General features: G+C 37.3%; 1 protein-coding gene across 1 annotated transcript; it reads right to left on the minus strand.

Moving 5' to 3' along the window:
* Positions 1-360: 360 nt before the first annotated feature.
* LOC135621345 (uncharacterized) lies at positions 361-3,596 on the minus strand. Its single transcript, XM_065123437.1, has 6 exons — positions 3,183-3,596; positions 2,594-2,739; positions 1,734-1,902; positions 1,231-1,329; positions 901-983; positions 361-783 (listed from the first exon to the last, which is right to left on the minus strand). The coding sequence occupies exons 1-6, from the start codon at positions 3,594-3,596 to the stop codon at positions 651-653; spliced, it is 1,044 nt and encodes a 347-aa protein (XP_064979509.1). The 3' UTR covers positions 361-650.
* Between the last annotated feature and the right edge of the window lie 9,881 nt (positions 3,597-13,477).

Genomic DNA, 13,477 nt, shown 5'->3' on the forward strand with positions numbered 1-13,477 from the left:
GCTATTCTGTCGGTTTTGCACTTAAATCAGCTGCTTCTGAGCCCAAAGTTGTGTGTCCCAGATTTGCTGTTATGAAGCTTGTAGTTTTTGATCATCGAAAGTCAAAAACCAGGTCCATGAAAGGGTCAGTCAATAATTCGATCTTTGTGGATAAGATATTGCATTGCAGGTCATAGAATGCTTCATGCACAGCGAAAAGGTTGCTGTAAACAAGCTGAGCATAGAATTGTGTTATTCTGTGGAATACATCTCAAGAGACAAGATCATTCAATAAATTTTTGATGCCAATCCCATGCAATTGATTGCACACATGATGAAACACACATCAATGAGTTAACTGCAGCGTATCTAAAATGCATATGACAAAGATGCAGTATCGTTTCTCTTTGATTATACGAAAGAGCATTTTTACAACTTTCTTGTTCAAGTAATTAGTTGACATTTGATTGGATGTATTTTGTGCTGTTGAATTAGCCTCAAGCTGGCTTTCAAAATATCCCCACAAAAGGCATTTGATCATATTGTTGTCAGTGATGGCGTATATTTGTCCCGCATCCAGTCTTCGGCGTATTCATCCTCAGCTTCTGCTAACACTGAGATTGGAGTCCAACAAATTCTGATGGAACAAGCAGAATAACATGGGACTGCACCTAATCATTCTCTGCGGTGGTGGAAGAGGTAAACACGGGTAGCGCTGACAGAGACGGGCGTAGAAGCAGATACAACGCTGGACCGATGAATGGAACCAGTGCAATTGGCAAAAGCCAAGAACCTTTATTTAGCCTGCAACAAAGAGTAAATCTTTATCAACTAAAGCCACTTTTTACTCTTTTGCGTAACTTTCAGTTTTTAAACTTATTGAAACAGAATATGGAACAGTTTTGATAAAAGAGAACTCACCATCGCCTAGCAGTCATATCGTTGTACACCCAGAATGGTGAGAATGCCGTGAATAGCGAAAAGTCAATGCATGTGATATGAATCTGCAATGAATTCAGAAGACAATGTAAATGACATTTTGATTTTATCATTGGGCCAACAAATTATGGTTAAACATTGACGAAAACAGATTTCAGCTTTGAAAAGGCTTGCTCAAATCTCGATGCAGTCACTCATGAAAAGGTCTCAAGAAATTTACAATATAAGCCAAGACAGTGCAGAGAAGAAACTGATGGTACTTCATAGCCAAAAGCTACTGCATAGGGTTAGATACATGTTTTTAGAACTTACAAACTTGCTTTCTCTGAAGTATTGGTAAAATTCCTCCCACACATCTCCATCAGCTAAACCAGCATATATGATCATGCCCATGCCTGCAGCAACTGTAACCTGATATGCAGTGGAGCTAATTTATTTTAGATTATATAGAAAGCAGAGAAAGAAGGAAAAAATGAAAGAGAGGAGGGATGTGGTTGTATTGTCATTTCATTAACCACTTCTTGCAAACTATTGTCATTCCATGATCAGAATAATCTAGTTGGAGATACAACCACAAGTTAAATCATGTCACAGAACTCAGAAGGTCGGAAGGTCGGTATTAATAGCCAACTCCCTCAGCAGACAAAACATAAAAATTACCGTAGATACTTGTGTTAGTTTTCCTTGAATGTTTGATACAAGAACTTAGAAAATAAACCTAAAGTTCATGCATGAGAGTTACCCAAAGTAGAACACGAGATTTATACAAAAGTTAAAAGTCATTTAAGCAGTGTGTGTAGCTGTTAATATCTTACTGCAGCAGTAATCTTTGACTCGAGAAAATTTAAAGGCCAACCCCTGATCTCATCTTCTCCAACAGCTGGTGGAGGTGGCTTCCAAAGAACAAAATAAGGAATAAGAGCATATACTCCACCGAAGAATGAAACTAATAGGAATGGCCAGACTGGAATCTTGCTTCTTGAACTGGATGACCAGATTGAAAACCAAATGTCAAATTAATATGGAAAAGATAGATAGTAACAGATAAATATTTCTACTCATCTTGTTGAATCATATCTCAGTATAAACAGAATATGCCCACAAACATTATTATTCTCGAATTATAATTTGAGATCCTCTTTTCTTGCTTTCTAGATTTCCATCCAGAATATTTAGCCCCATGAAAAACAGACACTACAGAAAGATATTGTCTCTAGTCGACATGCATCTGAAACTAAGCAATCATTGGATACTTCTCCTGTACATAAATAAGCATCTCTTTTAAGACGACTCAGAGTGCTCCTGTACTTATCAGATGATACTCGAATGGTACTTCAGTTTACATATACCTCTTTGTGATATTTCTTTTTGAATGTTGATCCATTGAGATTAAGTAGATGGATAGTTGTCTTGATAATAAACATATCTGTCATTTCATAGAACAAAGGACTCAATTGTCTTCTCATACTTTTGCCTTCACGTAAGCCCTAGTTCCCATAACATTTCGTTCAGAAAATAGCCTGTATACATTTAAATAAGACAATAATGATTGTGGATGCTTCATATCATGCCATTTTCGCACTTTGTAATCATACACATAGCTACTCAGTGAGTGTCCCACATACAAGGAAAGAAAAGTTAATGAAATTGAATGAGCTTGAGTTTTGGCTGTCACCTTCTTCCAGTAGGAACTAACAACATGCTGTACACTAGGGGCCAAAGACCCATAATGTACCATAGAGCTACAAGCACTTGGTTCATTACGAAGCCATCATCTCCTCTCAGGTTCAATAGCTTTTGCAAAAAATAAATATCCCTATACTGAAATTTTGAGAAGATTTTGGTTAGCAGGAAGATAATGCAAGAGTGGGACGTAAACTTGACCACAGTTACATAGAGCAAACTCAATGTAAAATTTTAATCAATTATGCTATCTAGCGCCGGATTGACACAAATCTGTGTTGCAAAAAGCTGTAGAATAGGCAGAGCCACTTCCCTAAGGAAAAATCTACATAGACCATTATCGAGGGAAAATTTTGTCTCAAAGTTGTCGAAAGTTTCAAAGTGTCATGATATAATGAGGAGACCTTTAAACACTCAATTGGTGACTCACAGAAGCATCTCCTCTCCCTAAATCTATATTATATAAAGACTAAGAAAGAATAACTTCGTTGTAGCATAAACCTTCTTAATTAATATCAGATAAATTACACAAGAATTATCTAAGATAACCAGACCAAAAATCAAGCTGAAAGCAAACAAACCGGTGTTTGGTCCGGTGCGAGCTGGAAAACATAATACATTAGCCCCGCCCACAACCCAAAGAGCAGAACCGACGTGGTCCAGTCACTCCCACCGCCATCCCCACTCCTCTCCACCAAAACCTTCTCCTTCTTCCCGAGGCCGGCTTCAAAATCCTCTCTTTCGACGGAATCTCGGCATATCTGGAGGATACCCCTCTTCCCAAGTGGCAAAGTCACAGGATTTATGCCGAGAATTCTTCTTGGGATGAGGGTTCGATGAAGAAGAAGTCTGGATCGAGCTCCGAGGACTGGGATTTGGGAGGCAGGGAGTGATTGGGGTTTAGGGTTTTGGCGATTGACGAGGGAAAGAAAGGAAGACGGGAAATGGCACGAGATCGGATAGGATTTGGCCGAAAGCATTCTTATGGTTGGCATGGACCCGGGAACGAGAGGGAATCCTTTTCTCCCATTTTATACCCCGACATAAGCACCCAACCGCAGCACATGCGAAACACGTGCATGGATAGATAAGGTATGTTGATTATTGTTTTGTTGCCTTGTCATATAACATCATAATTAGCAATGATACAGATTTTGAATCAGATAATTATAACCATCAACTCCCCATCATTCATTCGATATGAAAATGGTAATGTGATATCAAGTGTTGTAAACCTTCAATCAGTTCATTAATTAGTTGGCATTTAGCATTAAATAGGGAACTTGCTAATGAAATTGCCAGGTTTATGGGAACATTCACATGCATTCAAAAAAAATTCATCGGCTTACAAATGCTATATGTCTATATATATATATATATATATATATATATATAGAGAAATATATGGCGTTATACATGTGAGAGAGAAGTTGAAACTTAAAAGGATCGATGGTATTGAGTGTTACTTAAACAACCAACATAATGAACTTAACTTAGATATGCTCGTATCTATCAAATGTGTGTATTTGATATCTCTAACAAAGCCTTTACTCATTCGCTCATTCCATAGATTTCCAAACAAACATCTTACCCACAACTCATATATACCGGGTGAGGTGCCCCTTGTCTAGTCAAAAACATAAAGCAGAGTTTTCATCGTATAAAGCAGTGAGTGGGTCATATTTGATTTTTATTAGAGTAGGTTATGGTTGTCAGAGCTCTATTTTTAAGATCCAATTGAGATTCGTTTTAAATTAGTTTTGGTTTAAATCATTATTTATAAAGTAACGAACTTATAAAATTATGTTGAGACCATTCTCCATAAATATTTTTCTAACGATCAAATCAATTTTTAGATATAGTCCGATTGAACTAATTGATTAATACGAAGAATAAAAAAATATGTGGGAGCATACCCGGGTTCCTTTTATAAGTAACCTTAGAGTTGGTCACATCTAGAAGGGGACATGCGATATTTTGGACAGAGGCATGATGTGATGTCACACTCACATTAGTTAACTACACCAATCATAAGATTCAAACTGTCGATCATTCAATCATGTACAGTATGTGGTGGTTACGTGTTGCCCGATTCAATCATTATATATTGTTCGTATGTGATCAACATAGCCTACGGTGGTCGACTAGTCGACCACTTATTGTCGCGTGGTCATTGTGTCTATCATGTCATTCTTTATCTATCACTAGCCCCTCGCTTTTGGGTTATTGGGTCGTAAAGCTATTGAGCCATGAAACGTTTCGGATGGTGTTTTTGACTCTAATAGTGAGTTTGTTTATCATGTATCATCAAGATGCACATTCAACTCATAGGTTGTCATTAAAGTGCATATTTGGCTGGTAGGCTATGCATTTAGTTGTTCGACTATGATACATGTTTGACATGTAGGCTATGCACAATTAAAATTCATATTTAACTTATAGGTTAAGTGTTGTTGAAATACATGTTTGACCATTTGGTCATTTGGATATATTACGTATTTGATTATTCAGCTCAAAAAGAGTAGATGTATATTTTGTGTGGCTCGACCATGTGTACCTGCGTGTGTTGCTCTCGCTTTGATTCTCGATGGGCATGATGATTTGAATGTCCATCGAATCTAGATTAATCTAATTTTTATTGATTTGTCTAACACAAAGGTGATGTGGTGCTCACTAGGGTATCCACATATAGGTTGCTTGTGCCATTGGGGATTTGGAATATTGCAATGATTGTGGCACCTAACCTTGCTCAATGGTATGTCACAATGTAGCCTATTAACCGAAGCATCGAGTGATGAGGCGATTAGAAGAAGGGTTGCTCATTCACCCTCTTCATGCCGTTTGTTAGGAGCCCTTGGACCTTCAAACTCTCAAATCCTTAAGTCTCTTTAATTGTCATTGTCATTCCTTATAAGTTTGAATGTCATCCATCTCAGGGTTATCCCGTACATCCAAGTGTGAGTCAGGCGGATCTTTGATCTTGATGTTCCTTTGGTGTTGGTTTTTGATACTTCCTCCTCCAATGAAGGTGTAACACTCTATTCTTAGTTCTATCTATATCTTCTTTTATTGTTATCAACAGGAGTGTAAGCAATCTTAAAAATAAAAGATGCTAATTTACTAAACAAAATGATATGGTTCCCTCTATACATAATGATCTTCGCACTTGTATATAATTATAAACTCTAATAAAAAAAATATTCACACAATATATTCAAAAGTTATACACATACAAATGTCCACCGGTCATCATCCATATCTATACTCTAGCATAAGCTCGCATGTACTCACTTCTTAACCCAATCATTTGGATGGGATACTAGTATCTTTACCTATAAAATAAGGTATATAGTGAATAATCACACAGTAAGTATAAGCCCTTATAGCTTTATTTAAGTAAGAATGTATCATATCATGTATATAATATTTTAAAATCATCGACATTTGATATTTAATGATAAATATATCATCTTATGACTTTTTTAGTAAGCAACCCTACAACACAGCATATAAATATAATAAAGAAGTAAAATTCTACGTCGAAATAATCTAAAATATTTATTTACACATATAGGAAGCATAACAAATTCATTAACTTTTACACCTCATATCATAAAATATATGTACACTCCCATACTGTTTGTCAACATCACGTCAGATACATGTGCACTCCCACACCATATGCCATAATATATGTATGCACTCCCACACCGCATGTCATCATATATATGTGTACTCCTACACCACATATCATAATACATACGTGTAATCCTACACTGTACGTTATAATATATATATGTACCCCCCACAATGCACATCATAGAAAACATATGCACTATCATATCGCATGTCATCACATATATATATATATATATATATATAATATTTTTATACTTATAAAATATATACATTCATATTTAATTCATTCGTAGCTTATAATAATCAAATCATTCAAAACATGCTTTCCAAAATATGTAATTGAGTATGATAATTTATATGATCACTATTTTGCAATGCTATAAATCGTTCACACTTAAATCGATCTTTTAAAAAGTATCTTAGCATAGGATATAACTAAGCTTCTCGTATCTACTAGGATCCTTTTCATTAATGCATTAACAATTCTTAATGAGATGCTAGGGCATCGTCATGGTCCGGATCCAAATGCTCAGCCTCGTCCTCTCTGAACGCAATTAGAGGATTTCTAATTGGATGAAACTTATTAGCACATGGCTCCCGTACACAATTCTTCAGAGAGAGAATGAGCTGCTACCTCCTAATGTAGGCCCTCCAACAATCACATTCATCTATTTCAATAGGTCATCGTGGTCTTGGAGATGTCTCATGAACCCTATGAAGGTAGTAGTTAATGTGTCCTTTATGAATGATTTCTTTTGTTTGTTGCATCAAGTCATGGCTATCTCCGTGTCATATTTGTTGTCTCGGTGGAAATGATAAAACTTAGCATGATTTTACTTGGTGGGGGGAGTTTGAAGAAAATAACTTACACAAAGTCATTCTCCCTTATTTATATGACACTTCAGTATGAGAAGTGTTCAATGGTGTAAATTCCCTATGAGGGGGAACTTGATCCTATAAGAAGTGTTTGTTAGGATCGAGAGCACTAAGAGGGGGGGGGGGGGGGGGGGGGGGGGTGAATTAGTGCAGCGGAAATCTTTCAGCGATTAAAAACGAAAGCTGCGTTTGTTCAATAAAAGTGATTTCGATGTAAAAGCCGATCTTAAGATTAAGCACAGTTTACGCAGTTTGCGTCTAAACGCAGTTTGCGTCTAAACTCAGTTTGCGTCTAAACTCAGTTTGCGTCTAAACGCAGTTTGCGTCTAAACACAGTTTGCGTCTAAACGCAGTTTGCGTCTAAACGTAATTTTACGTCTAAACGCAGTTTACGTCTAAACGCAGTTTGCGCCTAAACGCAGTTTGCATCTAAACTCAATTTACGTCTAAACGCAGTTTGCGTCAAAACACAGTTTGCGAAGTTTACGTCTAAACGCAGTTTTACGTCTAAACGTAGTTTTACGTCTAAACGCAATTTGCGCAGTTTTAGAAAGATCTGAACTTAGAAACTCGTTCGTAAAAGCACAGAAGACAGTTTGCAGTTATAAATGGAATCAGAACGTAAACGTAAACTGCAATGTAAATATCGTACGAAAACACCGATTTACGTCTGAATGCATATTCGGAAAAATCAGAACTTAGAGACTTGTTCGTAAAAACGCACAGGGCAGTAGCTATGTAGGAGGTTTGCAGTAATGATAAAGTGCTTAAAGTAAAAGCAAACCAGAGATTTAGAGTGGTTCGGTCAGTCTTGACCTACTCCACTTTTGGCTTCCTCCACCGACAAGGTCACCGACGTCAACTAGAGGCCTTCCTTCAATAGGCGAAGGCCAACTGCCCTTTTACAGTTTCACTCCTTTTGACGGGATCAGGAGACAACCCTTACAGAACCTTTCTCTCCTCTCTTTACAACTCAAGACTTTGAAGAACAGAAGGAGGAGAACTTAAAGGCTTTTCAACAATTTTGAGCTCAAGAATCACAGAGAAGATCAAGATTTCGGTGTAGGTCTCTTGCTCTTTCTGTGCTGAATGGGTGGGGTATTTATAGGCCCCAACCCAGTTCAAATTTGGAGCTCAAAACGATCAAATCCCGGAATTCCGGGATCAGGCGGTTGCACCTCCTGACTGGAGAGGTTGCACCGCCTGGCAGAGCTCGGAGACTGACCCCAGGCGGTTGCACCTCTCTGTTAGGGGTGGTTGCACCGCCTGAGTCTGGCTCGGAGACTGAGCCCCAGGCGGTGCCACCTCCTGACTGAGGCGGTTGCACCTCTCCTGCCAGAGCTCGAAGACCGAGCCCAGGCGGTGCTACCTCTGTCAGGGGAGGTTGCACCGCCCAATCTCGCTCGGAGATTGAGCCCAGGCGGTGCTACCTCCTGGCTGGAGCGGTTGCACCGCCCAGTCTCCCTGGGAGACTTAGCCCAGGCGGTGCCACCTCCTGGCTTGGGCGGTTGCACCTCCTGGTGCAATCAGGGTCCGAATGGTTAGCTCTATTCGGCCCAATTTCAGTTTTTCAGGGGCCCAATTGCCCCTGGATTAAGCTAATGGGATCACCTCCCATTTCCAACTTAATCAACATGCTAACTACGATTAAATCTAAGACAATTTCTGCAGCTTTGCTTCGGTGCGTCAATCGCTTCTTCCGGCGAGTTTCCGGCGAACTTCCGTCGATCATCCGATGAACCCTCGGTGATCCTCCTGTGGACTTCCGGCAAACTCCTGGACTTGCGACGATCCACTTGGCGAGTTCCGACGAGCTTCGCTTGGCAAGCTTCTGGACTTCTCGGAACTGTTCCCGCAGAACCTCCGACGACCGTCCGAACTTCCGTCGAACTCTCGAACTCCCAACGTGATCATGAACTTGACTCCGGTGCAACTCCTGCTGCTTGTCTAACTTTCATCGTAGTTAATCCTGCACACTTAAAACAAATCTTCGACCGAGACAATTAATCCTAAGCAATTTAACCAAGTTGTCCGGCATGTCATTGGTCTCTCGACGCTTCGTCCGATTCTTCGGCGCATCGTCCTCTCCTGTAGCCTATTGCCCAATCGGCCAGTTGACTCCGCAACTCCGATATCCTTGGCACAATACCCGCTCTTCTTGGCCCGATGCCCGAGTCCACGGCCCGGAGCCTTCTGTCGATACGTCGACCGATCTACCGGCCCGACGTCTAATCTTCTGACATGTTCCTCCGGCACAACATGATTTTCCTGCTTTAATTGTCTCATCCTGATCGAAGCATCCTGCGTCACTCAAAACGCAGATTAAATCATAAACATATATCAAGTAGTTTCATCATCAAAATACGAGATTCAACAATCTTCCCCTTTTTGATGATGACAACCACTTGATGACGGAGTTAAACTTAACTCCCGGAGTTTAAACAAACTCCCCCTATCAATATGCCATATTGATAGAACCTTGAATTCAAACTGAATTCAAGTCATTGCAATATTCATCATGAATACTTGCAACACGTCAACATGAACATATGCATAAACTTATGCATCACATGTCATGTCATCAACATACTTCTCCCCCTTTGTCATCAACAAAAAGGAGAAGTACCACAATCAAGTGTGTGTGATATTGGTTCAACTCATTGCATGAAAAACATAATATCAAGTTTTATCATCATGCAATCTTGGAGCTATAAGATTTAGCAAGTGTTACATCATGCTTAGAACATTCATGCTATCAAGTTTTAGATATGCAAGTTTTATAGCATATAAGATAGCACTTTTGGTAATGTTCAAGATAGCAAGTTCTATATCATGCAAGCTAGCAAATTAGAGATGTTCAAGAAGGCAACTCTTGCTTCTTGAAAATTTTGTTCACTTTGCTAGATGCGCAAGTTAGCATTTTTGCCTCTTGAGATAGGCAAGATAGCACATTAGCTTCTTTTGAGATAGCAACTTTTTGCTTCTCTTTAGACCAACAAGCTAGCAATTTTTACGATATACAAGTTTCACAATATATAAGCTAGCAAAAATTTCGAAAGCAAATGCAAGATAGCTTTCTTGTGTAAGCTCATGATTCTTGCTTCCTATTGCAATGTGCAAATTGCAAGTTTTGCTTCTTGAGATATTCAAGATAGTGATGTTCAAGAAGACAATTTTTCTTCTTGAAATAAGCAAGTTAGCAATCTTTGCTACTTAAGATAGGCAAGCTAGCAATCAAGTTTTTGCATCTTCTTGACTTGTACAAGCTAGCTATCTCCCCCTTTGTCATTGTCAAAAAGAAAGGAAGAATGCAGTTTTGTAGTTCTTTTTCCTTTTACAATGATTTCAAAATCATGACAAAGGATGAATAATCAAGTCATGAATGTCAAGACAATTTTTCATCATGAATATCATTGCATGCATCGTTATCATAGGTTGAAGTATTACATGCATAATTTCATATCATCATTCATAATTACATTAATGTTTCAATATAGCAATTTTTTCTCAAAGTGTGTAACTTAGCACTCATAGCATTTTAAATCATGATTTGCATCATATGCAATACATCACATCATAATTAGAAAGCATAAGTATTGCATGCATAATTGCACATCATAAATATATCATGATGGTATCAATTTTGTCAAATTATATCCTACCATACATGATTGAAACTTCTTATTTGTATATATCAAAACAAATTAATGAATATTTCATGTATTCTTCTCTTCACATAAGGAATATCAAGAAGAATTATTAGGTGATGAGATAAACATTTCATGAATACAAGGAATTGCATAAAAATCATATCATAAGTGTTTCATGTATTCATATTATCACATGAAGCATACAGGACAACAATGCAAAGAAATCATGTCATGAAGAATATCAATGTGAAAATTCAGCAACGATCACATGATACAATCGCAAGGCATGATATAATTATGCGACATATCATGAGATGATAATTTATCATATCAATGAAAGATATCAATGAGGATCAATTCGTGAATACCAAAGATATGATTCATGGTTCATTACAATTCTTCTTAACAAGTTCACGATCAAGATTCATATAATTCTTAATAAAGTAAATTGATGTACAATCATCACACAAGACATACAAGGCGAAGAAATCTTGTTATTTCTGTATTATGAAATATATGATATCAAGGCTCATGATTCATTTGAAAAGATATAGTACAAAGTGCAACTTGAAACATTCATATCAATATCACATTTTAAAATATTCCAAGTTTCAAGATATCAATGACACTTCATTGAATTCTAAGAAATCAAAAGACAAGTTGCATTTCATTTGAAGAACTCCTTTTTGATAAATGTAGGGAGCATAATGAACGATCTTGATTTATAAAGAGCTTCATGTTATAATTATCAAGATCATGATTTTAATAATTATTTTCTTTAGCAAAAACACTATCATTCATATTTCGAGATGGAATTTATAAGCAGGAATCATTTCATCAAATCCATTTTAGAAAAAATATTTTTCATAAGTGTATGAGAAAATCCGATTGTTAGGATACCAATTGTTAAGTGAATCCAAAAATGAAATTAGTACTTTCATGCATTCGGATAAGATTTTGCTATAGATTTTCAAGTTCAATTATGAAGATAAAACATGCTCATGATCATAAAAATTTATGTATCCAAAAAATATAATTTCCAACATGTTATAGTGTAAAATCATCATGGCAATTAAGTGTTTTAAACATTGAATCAAGAATGTCCGAAAAATAATCTTAACACGTTCATGCATTCGAGCATATTTTTGCCATAGTTTTTCAAATATACTCATGAGAATAACACATGCTTATCATCGGCTTAAAATCTCATGCATAAGATTGTTAATCAAAATATTTAATTTCATCATTATGCATTTCTTCAAATCAAACATGATCTTTAATCAAAATCGAGAAATAACAATGGAAATCAACGTAATACACATTATTACTTCTTAACCATGATTTCATATTTTCAATCAAGATCATTTTATTTGTTTATCATAAAATATGCAATATTATCATTTTCGAAATTACTTAGTATGATCATAATAAATTTTTTTTTAACATGTAATTTTTAAGAAAATTAATTCTAAACTAAAAGAGAAAAATACATCATGAAAGCATCAAGTAATTTCAAAATAAATTAGGGGGATTTCGATTACCTCATCATTGTAGGCTGTTAAGGCGTAGTTTGTCGCCTTGCTTTTGTTGACTTTCTCTTCTTCGGAGGAGCTCGATTCATCCCAATTTTTGTTCTTCTTCTTGCGTTTAAAGCAAGTAGTTCGATTCTTTTTGCTTTTTAATTTTCGTTTCATTTGTAGTTTAAGTTCACCATCACTTGAGCTTATGCTCGAGTGGTCTTCAAATGTTCTATGCCCCAAATCCTTCCTGTTCTTTGGAAGGTTGTTTTGTTCATCATTGTCCTCATCACTTGAGTCATCGCTCAAGTGGCATTCATTTGTCCAGAGTTCCAAATCCTTCCTGTTCTTTGGAAGGTGATTGTGTTCAACATGTTCATCATGTGCATTGTGCACCATTTCATATGTCATCAATGAACCAATTAGTTCTTCAAGTGGTAAGTTGTTTAGGTTTTTAGCTTCTTGTATTGCAGTTACTTTTGAATCCCACTTCTTAGAAAGAGAACGCAAAATCTTGTTTACGAGTTCAAAGTCCGAAAAACATTTTCCAAGAGCTCTTAAACTATTGACGACATCCGTGAAACGGGTGTACATGTCGCCTATAGTCTCGCTTGGTTGCATTCGAAAAAGCTCGAAATCATGCAATAAAAAGTTAACTTTCGAGTCTTTGACACTACTAGTTCCCTCGTGCGTGATTTCAAGTGTTCGCCAAATGTCAAAAGCTGTTTCGCACGTAGAAATCCGATTGAACTCATTTTTGTCCAAAGCGCAAAATAAGGCATTCATAGCCTTTGCGTTTAAAGAGAAATACTTCTTCTCCAAATCCGACCATTCGTTCGTCGGTTTAGAGGGAAGTTGAAAACTGTTTTCAACGATATTCCATAAATCTAGATTTAGAGAAATCAAGAAAACTCTCATTCGAGTTTTCCAATAAGTATAGTCCAATCCGTTAAAGAACGGTGGACGAAAGACCGAAAAGCCCTCTTGAAGAGCCATTTCTCTCGGGTGTAAATCCGAAATGAGAAATACCCCGCTCTGATACCAATTGTTAGGATCGAGAGCACTAAGAGGGGGGGGGGGGGTGAATTAGTGCAGCGGAAATCTTTCAGCGATTAAAAACGAAAGCTGCGTTTGTTCAATAAAAGCGATTTCGATGTAAAAGCCGATCTTAAGATTAAGCGCAGTTTACGCAGT

Source organism: Musa acuminata, chromosome BXJ1-3, assembly GCF_036884655.1.
Source record: "Musa acuminata AAA Group cultivar baxijiao chromosome BXJ1-3, Cavendish_Baxijiao_AAA, whole genome shotgun sequence".
NCBI classification, from domain to species: domain Eukaryota; kingdom Viridiplantae; phylum Streptophyta; class Magnoliopsida; order Zingiberales; family Musaceae; genus Musa; species Musa acuminata.

Excerpts from the sequence above, each read along its gene's own strand:
- LOC135621345 (XM_065123437.1), bottom strand. The coding sequence starts at position 3,596 with ATGCCAACCATAAGAATGCTTTCGGCCAAATCCTATCCGATCTCGTGC. Across the intron at positions 1,330-1,733 it reads AGTCAAAGATTACTGCTGCA|GTTACAGTTGCTGCAGGCAT; the intron begins GTAAGATATTAA and ends ACTGCATATCAG. Across the intron at positions 784-900 it reads GATATGACTGCTAGGCGATG|GCTAAATAAAGGTTCTTGGC; the intron begins GTGAGTTCTCTT and ends TCTTTGTTGCAG.